General features: G+C 40.0%; 2 protein-coding genes and 1 long non-coding RNA gene across 4 annotated transcripts; 2 read left to right on the top strand and 1 right to left on the bottom strand.

The window, feature by feature from the left end:
* Positions 1–56: 56 nt before the first annotated feature.
* Positions 57–5,661, top strand: LOC147161002 (uncharacterized). The gene is made up of 3 exons (XR_015097386.1): positions 57–234; positions 1,397–1,483; positions 5,120–5,661. It is a non-coding gene; the product is annotated as an uncharacterized LOC147161002 (long non-coding RNA).
* slc25a35 (solute carrier family 25 member 35) lies at positions 2,909–10,287 on the bottom strand. Of its 2 annotated transcripts, XM_086098379.1 has the most exons (5): positions 7,854–8,383; positions 7,552–7,617; positions 6,809–6,961; positions 5,100–5,231; positions 2,909–4,464 (listed from the first exon to the last, which is right to left on the bottom strand). In XM_086098379.1, the coding sequence occupies exons 1-5, from the start codon at positions 8,223–8,225 to the stop codon at positions 4,294–4,296; spliced, it is 894 nt and encodes a 297-aa protein (XP_085954505.1). In that variant the 5' UTR covers positions 8,226–8,383; the 3' UTR covers positions 2,909–4,293. The 2 variants fall into 2 exon arrangements, with proteins under 2 accessions (XP_085954505.1, XP_085954506.1); XM_086098380.1 differs by lacking the exon at positions 6,809–6,961 and having other exon boundaries at positions 7,854–10,287.
* On the top strand, positions 9,345–17,574 carry grk1b (G protein-coupled receptor kinase 1 b). Its single transcript, XM_086098375.1, has 8 exons — positions 9,345–10,213; positions 11,753–12,467; positions 13,269–13,396; positions 14,051–14,208; positions 15,177–15,260; positions 15,342–15,466; positions 15,555–15,756; positions 16,406–17,574. The coding sequence occupies exons 2-8, from the start codon at positions 11,769–11,771 to the stop codon at positions 16,687–16,689; spliced, it is 1,680 nt and encodes a 559-aa protein (XP_085954501.1). The 5' UTR covers positions 9,345–10,213; positions 11,753–11,768; the 3' UTR covers positions 16,690–17,574.
* Positions 17,575–19,079: the final 1,505 nt, after the last annotated feature.

Genomic DNA, 19,079 nt, shown 5'->3' on the forward strand with positions numbered 1-19,079 from the left:
ATGTATATATAGAATTTTTTTTTAATCAATATGCCGATTTAAATTGATCATTACATTGAGAAATCAAGTATAGCAAGAGAAGACATCCACAAAAAGGGGCAGCTTCCTCCCATGCAGGGGGGGGCAGTACATTTTGGGAAACTTTAGGAGATGTGGCTCAGCTTTGCATGCACTCAACATGTCCACCTCTCCCGTCAAAGACTTGCTAGTCACCCATTTCATGCCGGAGAAATGGTATGTGGAGCTGTTTTTTTTATCAACTTCGACTTGCACGGTGAGGCTTACTGTCAACGCATTTGGCCGCCTTATAGGGGCTTGCTCAACTGCCAAGTATGCGTAAATACTTTCATACTTGCAGGAGGGGCGTTTAAATGCGGTCTGTGCAGCTCTATTCATTATGTTTTATTTGTATTTGCAGTGCCATGTTTTATGTTAGTCCTCAACAAAATCATTGGAATTTGGATTCATAGACGGCGGTGGTACAATAAAAGCAGTTTATTTTTTGCATTTTTGTTTCCTTACTATTTGCGACGTGACCTGAACAATCATCTTGCTGCAAAGGCCCCCAAAGCCGTAGATTGGACACTCTTTAACTCATTCACTCCCAGCCATTTTCACTGAAGCTATCCCCCCCCCCTTTTGTTCTATTGCTATAAAAACATGGAACCTACCAAGGTTCAGGTATAAAACAAAAAGAGTATATTTCTGTTTTTATTTTGCAGCAATTAGCATTAGAATATAGCTACGTTTCATCATTATTCACAAATCAGTTTTAAACTGTGGGGAAAAACAGCTTGTTTGCAACATGGCCCTGGTTGATCTCTTATACTCTGCTGCCACCTGCTGGCCGGTTTTGTAAGAACCACCATTGCTTCAACCGTTCTCGGCAGTTCAGAGACTGCATCAAAGCTTTAAAAAAACAACAACATTAAAAACGTATAAATACATCTTTGGGACACTGGTAATATTTAGATATGCATATTCAGAATATATTTTGTGCCAGGAAATACATTAAACTGGTACTTTTATTCTGTGGAATTAACTTCAATATAGTTGGAAAATGTCATACAAATAATAGAAACAATTGGAAGCATAGGCATTTTTAAATGTCTGAGCAACATTGTCTTTGTAAATGTAGAATTGTTAATTCAGCTCGTTTTTCCATTATTGTGGCCGTTTTTTTAATTTTGGCTGTGTGACTATTTGGGCAGCAAAAGTGCGCAGAACTAGTATTTGCTTGTAGCACTGCAGTCATACATACTGTTATTAGCCAATGCAACAAAAAAAAGCGGTTACACCTTGTCACAGGTTTGCTCATGTTCTAAAAGCTGCTGCTATGAGTTGGCAGTGTCTAGATAGTACATCATTTCCTGTTTTGCATACTTTCTCACGACAGGGCCTGGGGTGAGAGGCTTTTCTTGACCGTGGAGACAACAGTGATTCTTTTGCTCATCCTATATTATCAGGGGAGACACAGTTAAAGGTGAGCAGAAATGTAAAGTATGCAATAACATAAGAGAGGAATGCAAACAAGCCACTTCAGTCAACACGCCAAGACTGTGACAAATTATATATGTCAAAGCATCTTGAAAGCAAAGTAATTGTTGCCTAAAGCAGTGCTTCTGTTTTGTACATTGGCTCCCTCTAGTGGTAAGCCACACACTAGTTAAATGTTCAACTTGCACAATCATACAGTGGCTTTATATTTCATTTCTAATACAGTACCGTACAATTTTTAAGCACGGCTCACTTGTCCTTAAATACAATACAGCTGCAGTTATCATTTAGAACGGTTTGTTTTCAAATATTAACTGAGGAACATTTCGTACAATGGTTGAAATGTAATCATTTAAGTCAAATCACTAGCACCACCTTGTGGCAATATGAACTTATTACGATATTAACCAGACATTTTTTAACAATGGCATCACATCTCCTCGTCTATATGTTTACGTGGCAGGAATTTCATTTCATAATTGCAAGCAAGGTAATGACATGAAAAGTTCTGAATAATTAACAAACTATTACAGATTTTCATTATGAGCTGCTATTTCTAATAAAAATTTTTTTAAAGTGTAGCTTTGTTACAAAATGTGCATTTTCTATTCCAAATGGGACCATATTTCAAATGAGTTTTAGTTTTGTCAAATGTCAGAAAAAAATCGGGACGCAGTAGCCTACTCACTCAATTATGAGGATGATTCAGCCATTAAGGATTGGTCCTTATTTGAGCCGCAGGTAATTACAGCCAATCCCAGCTGACTTTAGGCAAGAATAAGGGTACATATACTGAACCGGTCGCCAGTCAGTCGCAGGTGCCTGACGGACTCATTCTCACCTTAGGACAATAATCAATTTTTGGAATGTGGGAAGAAGCTAAGATTTGAGCCCAGAAGCTCAAAATTGTGAGGCAGATGTGCAAACCACTAGGGCACTGTACTGCACCTATGAGGTCAATGATACTAATGTAATTTCTTCATAAAATTGCTCATTTTAAAACATGGATTTTTGATCGTTTCATTTACTGAAGCTTACTTCGTTTTGTTTCATTTCTTTACAAATGATCTCATTCATGTCCCCATTGACAGCATTTCTTTTTAGATGGAACAAAGCCCTCATTGCACGATATATTTGCAGATTGTTGCTATGAGTTGGTTAATATTAGATCGGTGCCGTCCAGTCACTTTCATTTCTGCAATGTCAGCAATATTCATGATTTTCTTGCATCTCAGTATCAAGTGTTGCCATGGGAGTATCCCTCCCGCAGATGTTTTTGACATCTGCAAACTCTTCAAATTGACGTTGAGTTGAGCAAAATTCCTATCAAGATCAATGATTGTGCAATAGAGTCATTTGCCCAAAAAATTACAGGAGGAGGGGGGGGGGGGTGGAAGTTGTAGAGAATATGTAAGTCCAAACATGATTTATTGGCATTTCTTATCCCTTGTCGACACGCAATAGTTGCCCAAATCAACACAGTAGTTGGCATCACATTCAGTGGACATGTTGCATGTAACAGGCTATTAATACAGTTAGACTGAAGAAAACTTTAAAAGTGCTACACTGTGACAGTCATATGGAGCAAACAATTTACACCAAATCAACTTCAGTGTTTCTCCGACATATTCAACCATTTTATAAATATTTTAGTCACGTTAACCAGTATCCATAATAATAAGTGTAATAATTATTTTGAAACTAGCACCGACTTTTTAAATGTTTCGCTTTTTTTTTTTAAGAGATTAAGAATATTATCTGCAAATATTTTTAAATGACATCATATAACATACTGAGCGTAACCAAATTTTGCATTAAAACAAAATAAGATAAAGCAATGGCACAACAAATTCCACCTATCAGGAATTTCCTGAATGTTTCATTATCCAGTAACGTCTGGAAGGATGTGTTTTTAATCAATCGACACAGATGCTGATTACTTATGGAAATTGTACAGTCCAATAAAAAGGTTCCAGAGCACAAAAAAAGTACAGTACCATCGACAAATAAAAATACAGACGTTCACTGGCGTCAGATATAGAAAATGTAATCGGCCAAGCTTTTATGATTAGTTCCGTATTTCACGGTTTAAAAAAAAAACAAAAAAACTTCTTGACACTTTGATAATACGACACTTCATCACAGCAGTTAGTCATTGGGTGCGCGCATGTGTCCTGAATAGCAAGACACAATATTCGCTCATCAAAGCAATTATGTTTAAGGCAACTTTAGTTCACCATGTAGATGTAAAGAAAATTTGAGGAGTGTTTTTTTTTCTTTCTGGTAATACAGAACACCGAAATGAAGAAGAAAAAAATCATGCTAATTCATAAATTCACTCAGTTAATCCATATTGTGCTATAATTAAACGATGTCACAAAAGTTCAGAAGTAATCATTGATTAGCTTTAGCATTAGATGCTGTCATGGCTGGAACCAGCAGAACTCTCTCTCTCTGGCAGATCTTGAATAGGATGGCATGGAATGATGATGTCGGAGGTAGCGCGCCAATATTATTGCCATCCATTGAATTTGAACAGTCACGAGCCATATTCGATGTGGTGAGGTGCTGAGCATTGTACATGCAGTGTGCAACTTTTTATTTTTTTTTATTTTTTACTTTCCTTTCCTCCTTTACACGACTGTGTTCTTTATTAAATATTACCCTAGCTCCTTATGAGAAAAATAAAACAACCCCTGGTTTTCCTTTAACCTCATAACATAAACTCATTTAATGAGAATTCCTTGGAACCTGTGGCTTGTATCTTAATGACTCACCATTGTCAACTTCCTGGCGTTATCTGAACGGCTCGTACCATTTGCGCAGTTCATCCCAAAAGAACAAAGAAAGGATGGTGTGAGGACCAATCCGGAAATAAGAGGCTCCCAAACCTTTGTAGAGTCCCATTAGTCCCTCCTTTTTCAATGTTTTTGAAAAGCAGTCAGTAAACCCTTTATAAAGCAGGCCCTAAAAGGACGGGAAAATGAATAATTACTTTTGATGCTTCGATTATATGAAAATGTACTGCTTTTGTTGTTACAAATTTAAATTTGATAACTTGTCAGTTACGTAGGGCAATTTTGAAAATCGGATGAATCGTTGCGGAGAAATTAAAAAAATTTGTGTTGGGAAATTTTTTTGCTTTTTTGGGGGAATAATTTTGTGTTATGTCACCTATAGAAAATATGTTTAAACAAAACCCACCTCTAAATAGAATAAGACAAGTTCACATTTAAATATCCAGAAGAGCAGTGTGGGTGTTAGAATAGGTCATGTACATTAGTAATCTTTTCTCTTTTTTTTTTATGTATTTGTTATGAAAGATTTTAGAGGCATTTGAAGTGCTCATTCCATGATTTGTAAAAAAAAAAAATTTTTTTTAATTTAAAAATCCCTAAGATGGCATGTGTAGGTAAAAAAATAAATAATAAAAAATGGTGACCAACTTGTCACATTGCAACTGATATGTGTAGTCCTACTCCTTGGCAACACTGCTGTTTACATGCACGTGAAGGCAGCCAACGCACAAACACGAGCTCCTCTTCTGTCACGAATGCAGTCATTTTGCCCTGAGAGGACACACATTCAGCCAGCGACCTCACCTTGCCCCTCTGATCCACAGACTGGTTGTAGAGCCTCGTGCTCACCACATCGAATGGCGTCGCCAGCACCACCGCCATGCTGCTGATCATACCGGCACTCAGGGCCACCAACCAGCTGTCCTTTGGAAACACCTTAGGAGGAACACACACACACAAAAAAAAAGGTTCCCACGGAGTCTCGGAAAACAAGCCAGCCCTGGACTTTGTAGCCCAAGGGTGTTAAATGTGTTTCCAATGAGTGAAACATCATAGTTTGGGTTAAAATTTGTATTATCACTTTATCACTAGGAGTGCAACAGTAAACTTGGCTTTGTGTGTACCTTGGTTTTTAAGGTCATTGTTTTGGGGAAAATAAAATGAGAGCAAAAACCCGCTTGTGCTTTGTGCACAAACTGGATCACATTTAATGACACTGAAAATGGAACAATTGAATAAATTCTCTCTTTTCAGGAAAGTGCAACATACATACTGTAGTTCCTCTTTTTATGAAATGAAAGATACACCCAAAAACACCAATTGCTTGAACAATGAATAATTATGGTGCTACAAAAACAACACTATGACTAGCATTTTTACTTAGGGTTGTTTTGCTAATAATGGTTGTAGTCTGAGGGAACAATAAATGTACGCTATTATATAGCGCTACACTAACTACTTTTCATTGTGTCAAAGTGCCATTTCTTCAGTGTTGCCCCATGAAAACAATTACATCTCTGCAGAAATGTGAAATGTACTCACTTTTGTGACAAATACTGTCTATACATTATAATATACATCTGAAGAGCCCTGTAGAAGCTGTTCAAATGCTGCTAGAAGTTGGCTTACTCCCAACATTAGTTACAAAAATAAAAAAGCCATGGCTTTTTTACGTAACTGCCCGTGTCTGGCTACTATCAATTTTAATGCTAGTTTTAAACACAATCAAGAAAAAAAAAATGTGTCAAGGTTCCATGGACAACATAAAGGAACTTGGAGGGCCAGGTCAAGCCCGCGGACCTTGAGTTTGACACCTGTGATGTAGGCATTGCTATGCAACCCAACTGGCGTAGGGAATAGTTCTATTATTAGTATCTATGATCACTCACTTCTATACACAGACATGGTTTCCCTGTCTTACACGGTTTATGTTTGGACAGGAGGTGGAAACTTGCAGCAACTATTTGACACGAGACAAGTGTTTGTGCTATTTAAAAAAAAAAAAAAAAAAGCATCGTGATCAATTAGCTTAAAGAAAAGGTGTGTTTTGTGAGGATGATGATGAGGAAGACGGATCTGACGAGTTAAACCAGCTCATGAGAGGGGGAAAGGGGAACTGGCGTAACGGCTTTTATGACATCTTTGGTGCTTGTATTTTGAAGGCTTTTTTTTTTTTTAACGGCAGTTAAATTTACGCCCTGGAAAGTTTGCCTTTGCATTTACATAAACTCTGTGTTTTGAGCCTGGGGGTGGGGCGGCACTGAAAGGTGTCACATTTCTGTTCCAGAAGGTTACACTGCCTGCGGGCTTTGTCCACGTTACAATAACTGCTTCCAGTGAACCGTCTATTGACTGTAAATGATTTCTGTTCAAGCCTATAACGCTCACAAACGTACACACTTGGTTAAATCTTTACATTTGAAAATGCCCAAACTGGCCTCAGAGTGGTTTATTATTATGTATTAAACACCACGTGGAGCCTTTACAAGATGTTCACAGTCATGTGTTCGAACCTGAAGATCAACCACCAGCTCTTTGGCAGCAGAGAAGGTGGACAGTTGATACGCTGACCCCACGCTGACCCTCAGCATGGCAGCGCTCGCGCCCCTCCACAGTCCTTGAATGCCGTGTCCCTTATAGATTGCCACCAGGGCATGAGACATTCCCTTTTGGAGCAGGAACAGTAACATTAAGACACATTAATAATCTAGAGATTCCCAACCTTTATTGACCTTACATGTCACTGGCATAGATAGCTGAACAGACCTAAGGCACTGTATTTACTCTTAGAAGTAATAATAAATAACTACTACTTGTGTTTGTTTGTACAATTTGCTGAAACTTAAAGTAAATCAAAACCTTTGCTCACTATTGGATATTTAATGTGGCAAATTAGTGTGGCATGATCATCAGGTGAACTATTATTAAAATGACAAATAATGTTCATCTACCTATGGCAGAGATACTGTCAACAGGCAAAACTACTACAGTAAAGCTGTTTGAACTACAATTCAGCTGTGTATCATTTGTTACCATTCATACAACAGAATGGTTGTTTTGTGTTTGACTAAACAGACCCAGGATGTAATTTTGTTGATTAAATTGAGGCAAAATTATCATTTTGTCTAGCTATACACTCTTTGTGGCATTTTTGTTTGGTGGTGTGCTAGGAGATATTTGTGATGCAACATTGCACCAATGCGCTGCAGCACAGCAGGAGGGAATTTGCTGAATTCACATACAGTACATGTGCTACCTGGTGTGTGTGCTGGTGTCCCACAGCAATGGAGGCAGTAGACTGACTCTGCAAATGAGTCTTTACCTGTCGGTGAGACCACAGGGAGAAAAAAAAAAGAAAGAAAGACATTTATTAATTCGACATACTTCTTGGACACCAAAAGACTATTTCATGTTTGAAATCAAAAAGCCAGGGCACTTCCATGTGGCAAGTGACTACTGCTGCCAACTTGAAACAATGAACATGACAAAACCTTGTAAATAATAAATAAATAGTACACATGATGTTTTTAAGAGGATCGAGACGGGCTACTCACTGACCAAATATACAGGACTGCCCACCACAGCTCCAACCACCCCGGCCGTAGCTCCGGCTAGGATGGTCTTCGGTGCACTGACTCTTCCATCCGTGTGGATGTAGCCAGAGGACTCGATTATCGCGTACGAGCCGAGTCGGACCCCGTTCATAAAAAACTGATACCACAGTCCGGGTACGAGGCCTTTCTGTAGTCCGGCCAGTCCGTCCACTTTCGCGATGGTATAGAAAGCGTGGAAGACATTACGGTAATAAATCTGATAGGTGCCTCGACTTTTAAGCTCTCCTTGGAGCTGCATGCGAATCTTGACCACTTCCAGCGGGTTTGTCACTAAACACGCTCCGCACGCCGCCACGCCACTGAGGAGAAAGTCCATTGTGAGACACGGCGCGGGGTTTCGACGAGGTTTAAGCGGGTTCTTCAATGTACCTGGTTGCCCCTCATCCCCCGGCGGTGGCTACAAGACGTTCTCCTCTCCTTCCGTATGGGAAACAAGCCCAATCTCCGCGCATGCGCAGAGTCGGACGCAACAGTCGCCATCACTCGGAACAAGATGGCCTCGCGGACACTTTGTTAAATCGTAATTCTAAGCGACGAAAATGAAATGAAGTTTTAAAATGTGTGTAAACATTTTTTAAGTACAGCTGATGCTCCATATTCCACGACTGAATTAATAATTCCGTCCCTTGTATGATGGTTCGTAAATAAAAGGATATTGTACAAATTATGACCAGCCTGCATTTCATCTGTCTGAATTATGTTAAATTGACTCGTTTCGTCGTTCTCGTATTAGTTATTGTTTCAATCATCTTAAAAGTAATTTAAAATCCTAAAGCAATCTTAATTACGAAGGTGAAAATTGTGTTTAATTAATCCACCGAATCATTCAAACGAGTGGAGACTTTCTATATGGAAATCACTCAATGCAACAACCGGAAACCCATTGCCTAATGGAGTTATGTCGTCATTACGCAGATGCCACGCCCTTGTTCTTTAGTCTTGCCCAATGAAAGCAGTCCGTTGGTGTGCGGTTCTGTAAGCATTGCTGCTGCGAGACCACTGCAAAATGAGCAGTTTCTCTGATTTTGCTATTCACAAGACAACGTTTGAGTAAAATCTACATTTGTGTTCATTCTATCAACTACTGAAAACATAACTAAATGCTAAATACAAATACAGTCTAGTCAGTCAGAGCATTTATTTGCAGGGGGAACAAATGGTCGAAATAAACAAAAAGGAAGCTGGCATTTCAACAGTGGTGTGTAGACTTCCTATATCCACTGTACAACTATGTGCCAATTACACTAGGTAAATGTCTGAATGGTTAATGGTGAAATGACAAGGGTCAAGTTTAAGCACACCTTTACATTTAATCAGCTGAAGATGACTTACAGCTCAGCTGGTAGTGGAGGCTTGGCTATTTGTCAACAGTGCTTGTGCCATCATAATAGGATTCCCCCCTTGCACAGTCCTAATTAAACCAAAAGCAGTAAAGAAGTGCAATACTGTATTCTGCATAATACTCTCGTGAAGCTAAATAAAGTAACCAATACAATTGCCAGGAAATTCAATTCTGCAAAATAAATATATTGTTAAATTGACATCCATTTGTATTAGATGATCGGGAGACTGTCTCCTGGCTGATTTTGGAACGTCGTGGGATTCCGGGAAGAGCTGGATGCATGAAATGGTTGTGGAGAATGAAGTCTGGGCTTTGCTTAAAAGTTGCTGCCCCTGCGACCCAATCCCAAATAAGCAGAAGAAAATGAATGGACGGATGGATGGAAACAGACCAAATAAATAAGCGGGTAGGTTTTTATCTTTGTCAGAGAGCTGGATTAGACTCGTATCTGGTTCACTACTAACCTCTTTACATGGTTTGTTCATGTCTTTAAATGGGCTGGGATGTTGTCAAGTTTAGGGGGAAATTGGCAAAAATTACACTCAACAGCTATTTTCTTTCTATTGAGCTCTTTGAAATCACATTTTGTAGGGTACCTAAAACTTCACTTTTAAGGTACTGTATCTTTCCACACATAATGCAAATGTTTGCATTGTAATGTAAATCTGGACCCCCCCCCCCCGAAAAGGAAACCCACATTCTACTAGTTACACTAATAGCTTGTGTCAAGTGGCCCAACGTGTAATCCTGGCCACCAAATGAAACACCAAGCTGGATTTCAGGTGCACAGTAAAGCTCTACCTGATGTGCCTTCCTTTCACTACACTGTGCGAGGGTACGAGGAGACGGTCGACACAGTGGAGCTGCTCAAGTCCGCCTTTGCTTGTGGTTGATGGAGGAACAAGGAACAACGAAAAGAATAATAAATTGGTCATCGGTTGATTCTGCTGCAGCAAGTTAAGGTGAGTATGACTCAATATTCATCAACATGTGACGTGAAAGGGACATTGCAGCCAAGATATGCAATCTCTATCATTTAGTATTAAACATAAAAATACGTTGTACATTATCGTCATTGATAAAGCTAAAACATTTTGATGAGCATATAATGGGAATTGTCGAATTTGAATGCAAAAACAGCAAATTAAAAATGATAACTTTCTCAGGCCCCTTGCAGTCATGGGGGTGTGAGAATCATCAGCACTTTCTGCCAGGAGTGAAAAGAATGGATGGATAGCGCATATAAAGTACAGTATATGTGTTTTTGGTGTTATCCTAAAATACACAGCCATTGATACTGAATGGATAAGAGGATTAGATTTGTTTAAAAAGCAAATCCAAGAATGTGGGTTAATTACCACTGAGGCCAATCATCTGCAAATCGCAAGTATCAACAGTCAGTGTCAATTGGATTATGCAGAAAGAGGGAGGCACCTGCACTATCACTTCGCACAAGTGTTCCAGGTCAAGGCGTTTACACCCAGGAAGTCTTAATTAAACAATCCACTTTTCCTGTTCCAATTTGCTGCCAGTGCACATAGATTTTTTTTTCCACCAAGATGTCTATTTTGTGAATACATACATCTGAATTACATACAGAAAACAATATTCCCTGTATGTTTAGTTTTTGGACAGCAGGGTGCAGCGCAGCGCTAGTCACTGTTTCTTCTGATCTCGACCTCGTTCTGAAAAATCCACTTTTGGAGGAAGACATTGAGTACACTCACTGGCTGCAACATTTGGTACAGCTACACGATTGAAAGAGTTCTCAATGGGGTGGTCAGTAAACAATTACAATTGTGGTTGTAGTTTACAGTGCTGGAGAACTGTACGGGACCCCCCCCCCCCCCTCTCCACACACACACAAAAAAAAAATCTTGACAATAATAGGTTATATGCAGCCCCACTAGTCTAAATACGGTATTATGGTTAATATTGCGTGCAATATGAGTTAAATGGCAAAATCCAGCATTTTTTATCAAAATCAGAAGGCGGCCATTTTGCCACTTTCAGTCAAGTGAAAATGACATCACAGTTGGTCTGGTCTCAGGTAACAACCAATCACAGCCCAGCTTCAGAAAACTGCTGAACTGTGAATGGTCAGCGTCTGAGCCCTGAGCAACTTTGCTGTCATCTTCAGTCGACAGCAAGTGGCAAAATGGCCGCCCGCTGAAATGGATGAAAACGGCTGGATTTTGCTTCATAACTCAAACTCCACAAATGTAATATGTCATGTTTAGACTAGTGAGTCACACATAACATATTATCGTCAAGAACTGTTTACGGTTGACTTCCCCCTACAGTTCTTCACCACTGTCAGGCTAAAGCTCGATTACAGGTCCTCTCGGACCTCTCACCGAGCTCGTCTAACTGCCGGTTGAGTAGAATCACCTGTGGCTGTAGCCAACCTGGATCTGGATTTGCCACCTCTGGTTCACGCAGCAACACTAGTTAGTATACTGTAATTGGATTGTCTTCATCGTCATTCTTTTTCGTTGCAGGCAAAAGTGAGTGAGCATGGACATCGGTGGTTTGGAGACAGTGGTGGCCAACTCGGCCTATGTGTCGGCCCGAGGTAGCGTGGATGGCGGGGCGGCGGCCGCCCTGCGAGACAAAAAGATGCGAGCCAGGCTGAAACTTCCACACATCAGAGATTGCGAACACACGAAGGCATCCGTGGGCAAGGCCTTCGACAGCATGTGCGTCAACGAGCCCGTCGGCAAGCGTCTCTTCCAAAAGTTTCTGGACAGCGATGCAACCCACAAAACTGCTGGGGAGCTTTGGAAAGACATTGAAGATTACGTCATTTGCCAAGAAAAGGACAAAGTTCAGAAGGCTCAAAAAATGGTCAATAAATACTACGAGTCAGCGTCAAAGAACTTCTGCAACTTCTTGGAAGAGAAGGCTCTCACCCGAGTGAAGGAGGACTTCAAAAATGTCCACAGTGACTTATTTAAAGAGAGTGAGAAACAGCTCCTCAAACACCTGGAGACAAAGGCGATGGCCGGCTTCAAGCAGAGCATGTACTTTCTGCGCTACGTTCAGTTCAAGTGGTTGGAGGGCCAGCCCGTTGACGAGGAGTGGTTCATGGACTTTAGAGTTCTTGGCAAGGGAGGTTTCGGAGAGGTGTACGCTTGTCAGGCGAAGGCCACGGGGAAAATGTACGCCAATAAAAAGCTGGATAAAAAGAGGCTGAAGAAACGCAACGGCTACGAGGTAAAGCACTGATTTACGCAATTAGGCCAAGAGAAAAGTTAGCTCAAAAAGAAACACAACACAGGAAATGAGAGAATACATTCAAAGGTTTGAGCCCAGATGTTTAGTTTTTACTGACAGCTAAGTGTAAAGAAGTGCCTGACAAAATTTTAAAGACCCCACAAAGAAGCTCAGCGTCGTGCTTCTAAAACCATAAGGATTATGATACTAGAGAAACACTACCATCTGACCTAAAGGAACTGTGTGTAGAATTTAGTGCCATCTAGTGGTGATCTAATAGAATGCAACGTTTGACCCACGCGCCTTTTGGAGCATGTGCCGCAGAGAGACCACACTTCGCAAGCCTACCACAAATGACTACTTGAAGTTCCTTTCCTTCGGGTATCTAGAGCAGAAAGATGGCGGCAAAACATGACAGCCTGCTGTAAGGCGTGGTGCAAACTATGTAATATAATAAGCGATTACTAGACCTACAATTATGTTAAAAAAAATGCTGTTGTGAGCTTCTTCTTTTTTTTAGCATATTATTGAAATTAATAGTGGGTTTTTAAAATGAATGAACATTGAAAAATCGAAAAATTCTACACACTGTCCCTTTAAATAAAAGGTAGCATACACTCTCATCACCAGTTAATCCCAGAAAGATTAGATTGTGGACATTGAGTAGGGATTAATCACAAGAAAAGGAAAATCAGCATATTTACCACTTTTTTAAAAAAGACATCAAAACAACTACTTCTTCGGAAAACAATGCCCATTTGTCATTTCCCCCATTCTAACGGTGTCCTTATCCATGTTTAGGGCGCAATTGTGGAGAAGCGCATCCTTGCCAAAGTCCACAGTCGCTTCATCGTGTCGCTGGCCTACGCCTTCCAGACCAAGACTGACCTCTGCTTAGTTATGACTATCATGAATGGTGGGGATCTCAGGTGCTTTATACAAACACTGACAACGGCTTCACACGCACGCACGCACTCACACTTGTCTTTGTATCATTGTGGGGACATCTCATGGGCATGATGCATTTCTTAGCCCCTTCTCTTAACCCCAACCATCAAAAATGATTGCCTACCCCCATTCCTTACCCTAACCTCAACCATAACCCAATTCAAAGTTAAACTCTAAAACCAAGTCTTGACCCTCAAAAAGAGGTCTGAACTTGTGGGGACCACCAAAACGTCCTGGAAAAAACACACATATGGGCCTCACAATGTAGCAAAGACAAAGGCAAAGAAACTGCCACTGAGCCTAACATGCATGTTTTGGGGATGTTGGAAGAAGCCAGATCACCTGGAGAAATCCAATGCAAGGCAAAGGGGAAACGTGCAAACCTTACTGTACTGGTGATGACCTGGGAGGCAGACTCACTAACCAGTAGATCATCGCGCTGGCCCAATGCACACCCATGTCTGCTAATTAGTTAAAGTATAGATAAACCTTAAAGCTAATATACACACTAGGACGTCAGGTGCGTCACACTTTAAGTCAGACAGTACGAGTACTTAAGAGGCTAAAGACGTCTTTGGATCAATATTCATTTGGTTGCCTCCAAAGCTGCATCATGTTCTGCGTCCTCCCCTCAGGTTTCATATGTACAACGTAGATGAAAAAAATCCTGGTTTCAACGAGAAGAGAGCTTCTTTCTACACGGCGCAGATCATCTGTGGGCTGGAGCACCTTCACCAGCACAGGATCATCTACAGAGACCTGAAGCCAGAGAATGTGCTGCTCGATGATGCAGGTTCGATATTAGGAGCAAAGATTTTCGGGACGTCTGCACGGAGCACAAACAACACACAACCTCTACTGATCTCCGATCTCATCCGTCTTTGGGGTTTAACCATAATCTTCTTTCATGATGTTAATATGGAAATCCAAATGACAAAAAAATAACCTAAAAAAAAAAAAAATATATATATATATATATATATATATATTTATTTATTTTTAATTAAAAAAAAAATTAATGATACAAAAGCATCAAACTCTTCAAAATACACCAACTGGAACAGTTCAGAAAAAAATATGTATAAAATGGCAAAATCATACAAAATTAAATTAAAATACCTCATAGTCACCAGAGATACTGAAAAGTATACACGTGCTTGGATCACTACTTAAGTGTTTAATTGGTTGGCTCTTAAACATGTTTTGCTGTGACCAACCAATCAGATGACAGAAAACGCAGATGTCATCAAGGCCAAATGTGAAATCTGACTGGTTAAAGAAACAGTCCCATTGTTAATACTGTAGAGTTTAAATGAGCCCAGGCCAGATTAGAGTGAAACAGCAGCCGCATAGAGGCCGAAATCTGTTTGGACAGAAATAATTCAACAAGCACAATCACGTACTAAAAACAGTATATGAGGAAAACTAATTTTTGAGTTGCACAACACACAGAGAACCAGATGACGACTCGAGTGCAGGCATTCAAAGCAAGATGTCAGAGTGAAACAGTGCAAACAGTGCTGCACCTCTTGAGATAAAAAGGAGTGGGGGGGGGGGGGTGTGGATGACTTGCTCAAGGACACTTCAACAGAAGCCAGGAAGCAAACTAGCGGAGATTTGAGGCGGAGATTTGGCTTCGATATTTTTGTAATTTTATTAATCATTCATTTCAGCGCTAAACTCAATTTTGTGGAGAAAAAAAAAAGTCTCAGGTGAAAGACATTTAGCACCTTTGATGCAACAACATGTCTTATCACTCAGGACACGTCCGCCTGTCAGATTTGGGCCTGGCTGTTGAACTTCCACCAGGAAAAGACAAAACATCTGGTTACGCAGGGACTCCCGGTAAGTGTGAAAAGTGACATCAAAATAAGGCTTTCTTAAACTACAGCAGCTTTTATATGATATCTTTAAATGGTTTAATAGGCTTCATGGCTCCAGAGCTTCTTCAGAAAAAGGAATACGACTACACAGTGGATTATTTCACTCTGGGAGTGACTCTGTTTGAGATGATCGCAGCCAAAGGACCCTTCAGAATACGAGGAGAGAAGGTTGAGGACATTGCGAAACAGATGCATCAGGTGTCTTCTACATGAAAAAGTTGCTAACTGATTTGCTAATTGTGCCTCTTCTTTTCAGGTGGAAAATGACGAGGTGGCCCGCAGAATTTTGAATGATCCGGTTCCGTACACGCCCAACTTTAGCAAAGAGTGCAAAGCAATTTGTGACGGGCTAATGGAAAAGGATCCAGGGAAGCGTCTTGGGTTCAAAAACAATGAATGTGCTGAGCTCAAGAGCCAACCCTTCTTCAAGGAGGTCAATTGGGGACGTCTTGAGGCTGGTCAGTTCTTCCGCAAAATTATCAACTCACTAAAGTACACAAAGTCTGCACTGGAAATATCAACATGTTCGTCTTATCGGTGAAGATAAAGTGGTTAAGCTCAACTCCCTGATACTGTATGAACTGTTTCAACTATCAAAGGGTTAAAGTGAGGACACTCAGCATAAAGAGTCGATGGTCACAACATTAGGCACATTTGCACAGCTCCAATTTATAAACGGCTCTTATGCGAACGGGCCATTGTAGTAAAAGGGAAAGTCAACCTTAAACATTTCTTGACAATAATGTGTTATATGTGACCTCACTCGTCTAAACATGACATTCTCACTGATATTACATTTGTGTAATATGAGTTATGAAGCAAAATCCAGCCATTTTTATCCATCTGAGGCGGCGGCCATTTTGCCACTTGCTGTCGATTGAAGATGACATCACACACCTGTTTTCTGAAGCTGAGCTGTGATTGGCAATTGCCTGAACCCTGAGCAACTGTGATGTCATTTTCAGTCGACAGCAAGTGGCAAAATGGCCGCCTTCTGATATTGATAAAAACTGCTAGATTTTGCTGCTTAACTCATATCGCACTAACGCAATATTAACCAGAATACCGTATTACTCTTACTCATACTCTTTTTTTTCTTTCACCAAGGTATGCTGCCACCACCATTTGTCCCTGACCCCAAAATGGTCTACGCCAAAGATATCGACGACGTGGGCGCCTTTAGCACCATCAAAGGCGTGGTCATGGATAACAAGGACACGGAGTTCTTCTCCGACTTTTCCTCGGGCAACGTTCCAATCCCTTGGCAGGAGGAGATGATTGAGACAGGTGTGTTTGGAGAGTTGAACATCTGGGCCGAGAACGGAATGCTGCCTAATGACCTCGACCCAAACTATGTGGAAGCTAAAGGTGGAGGGTGTGTGATTCTTTAAAGTAGAATGTTAAGTTTTTTTTTCTTTTGTTTAATAAGAGCGTTAAAATATGGAAAACATCTGTCAGTATGATAGAGTGCAATTCTACACCACTGTGAAATAGCAACAAAAAACATGCTGTTAAATATTTAATCACTAAATAAAACAATTTATTAAAGTATCATCTATGTTTTTGTTAATTAGAGGGGAAGTCAACCCGCCAAAATAATTATTGACAATAATATGTTCTATACAGCCCCACTAGTCTAAATTCAGTAATCAGGTTAATATTGTGTTAGTGGAATATGAGTTAAGCAGCAAAATCCAGCAGTTAAAAAAAAAAAAAATCAATATCAGAAGGCGAGTGAAAGTGACATCACATACAACAACCAATTAGAACTCACCTTCAGGAAACAGGTGAGCTGTGATTGGTCGCTACCTGAGCCCTGAGCAACTGTGATGTCATCTTCAGTTGACAGCAAGTGGCAAAATGGCCGCCCCCTGAGATGGATAAAAAGGGCTGGATTTTGCTGCATAACTCATATTCCACAAATGTAATATTAATAAAAATGTCATATTGAGACTAATGAGGTCACAAATGTTTAAGGTTGACTTCCCCTATAAACTATTTTTAGACTGTGGAGATTTACCCAATAAAATGTCCAGGAATCATAGAATTGTAGTTTTATTAGTACAGCACTCTTTGATTATAGTGAAAGTGTATATATGTATGTATCACATAAAAAAAAAGAAAAGCTGTGTGTAATATACGTTGCATGTGTGTACTGTTAGCATTATAAGCAGCATGTATTTAATATAATGATATTGCAAAACAACTCATGTAAATGTTCTTTGCATATATACCATAGCTAGAAGCACAATGAATAAAATCTTGCTAAGCAGAAATATGCGTTCCTCGACACTGTTACCGTACGCGTGAGGTTATTGGTGCATGAGGAGTGTGACGGATTACAAATCAGCGTCTGCTCAGACACACACGAGAACGCATGTCACGTGGAAATCTGATACGGCCCAACATGACCATATTCCCTTTACGTTCAGTTTGTACAAAGGTATTGACAGTCAGATATCTTCTATCACGACCTATTCCGGACAGCAGAGTGAACAAACGTGTGATATGCTACCTTGCTTACTTTAACCAATTAAATGCTGGAACAGTGGTCTTCAAATCACATTTATGCACACCTGACGGAGGCATTAAAAAAGCTACAGTCATAGCAATGAATCACTCTTGATTGACACGGCGCATTGAAGCTGTGACCTCACCGAAACTCTTGTTACATGTTCAAATAGTGAGTGTTCCAAGGTATACGCACTATTTAAACATCGCTCGGCTGAGAGTGAACTCAAGTGCTCCTTTTTGTGTAATTGTCATGTACTGTATGAGTGAAAATCTAATTTCATCTCAAGGGGATTGTACAAAGGACAATTAAAGATAGTTAGCTACCTGATATAATCACATCTCTGCGAGTAAGCAAAGGAGGCTACAGAGCGTGGATACAAATATTTTGCCCTTATTAAACCAAAATTCTGTTAGAAATGGCAGGGCTGGGAAAACATTTTATTTTTCTCTGTTAAAAAATAAAATGTACTAGGTTTTTTTTCCATAGATGAGATTTTTTTAAAAAGTCTACTGAAAAGTGACGATTTCCGAGGTACAAGGTTTTGACCCTACGGCAGCGATATGTAAATAATACCTTTATGAGTGATTAAAATATTGATATTTGTCATGCTTATTTGTAAGTCTCTGGTGGTGTAGTGGTACATTTGTCTGTTCATTTCAGAATGAGAACACTGGTAGACATATAAAGAAATGGGCTCAGCTGAATTTTGATATTTTGAAATTTGATCAAAGTCATTCATTATTAATAACATAACGTCAATTTGTTAAAGGTAATTTGAGCACATTTATTTTTTCAGAAGTGTATACCTTCATGTTAATCAGTACCAGAGAACCATATTTCTCAGACAGCCGCTCCGGAGTATTTAGTATCGTTAGTCCCAATTTTTTTAGGAATGTCATTTCGTACCCAAAAATTCACGTTATCTAATTGTATTGACAGCAGCAAACGAGTTCCAGTTGGATTCAAAACTTCTACTTCAAGCGACTGAAAATTTTCTCTTTTTAGTTTAAAATGGCTTTTTCCTTAACCAAAATCCTGCAACGCATTGTAGCCAAAGGTGGAATCCTGGTTGGTTATTACACCATTTAGTGCTGTAAATACTAAATCCTTGTTGAGGAGGAAGCCGCATGTTAAAGTAACCACGTCAAACATCAGTTGCTATGACGACTTCTTCCACTTCTTCTACGTTCTTTTGGTGGCTGGTTTTGGTGCAGCACCGCATGCGGCATCCGCATGCTAAAGAAGTAGTGAGTGAAGACTAACTAA

The sequence above is a fragment of the Leptonotus elevatus genome, chromosome 16, assembly GCF_054856555.1.
Source record: "Leptonotus elevatus isolate MCC_2025b chromosome 16, RoL_Lele_1.0, whole genome shotgun sequence".
In the NCBI taxonomy this organism is placed as follows: Eukaryota; Metazoa; Chordata; class Actinopteri; order Syngnathiformes; family Syngnathidae; genus Leptonotus; species Leptonotus elevatus.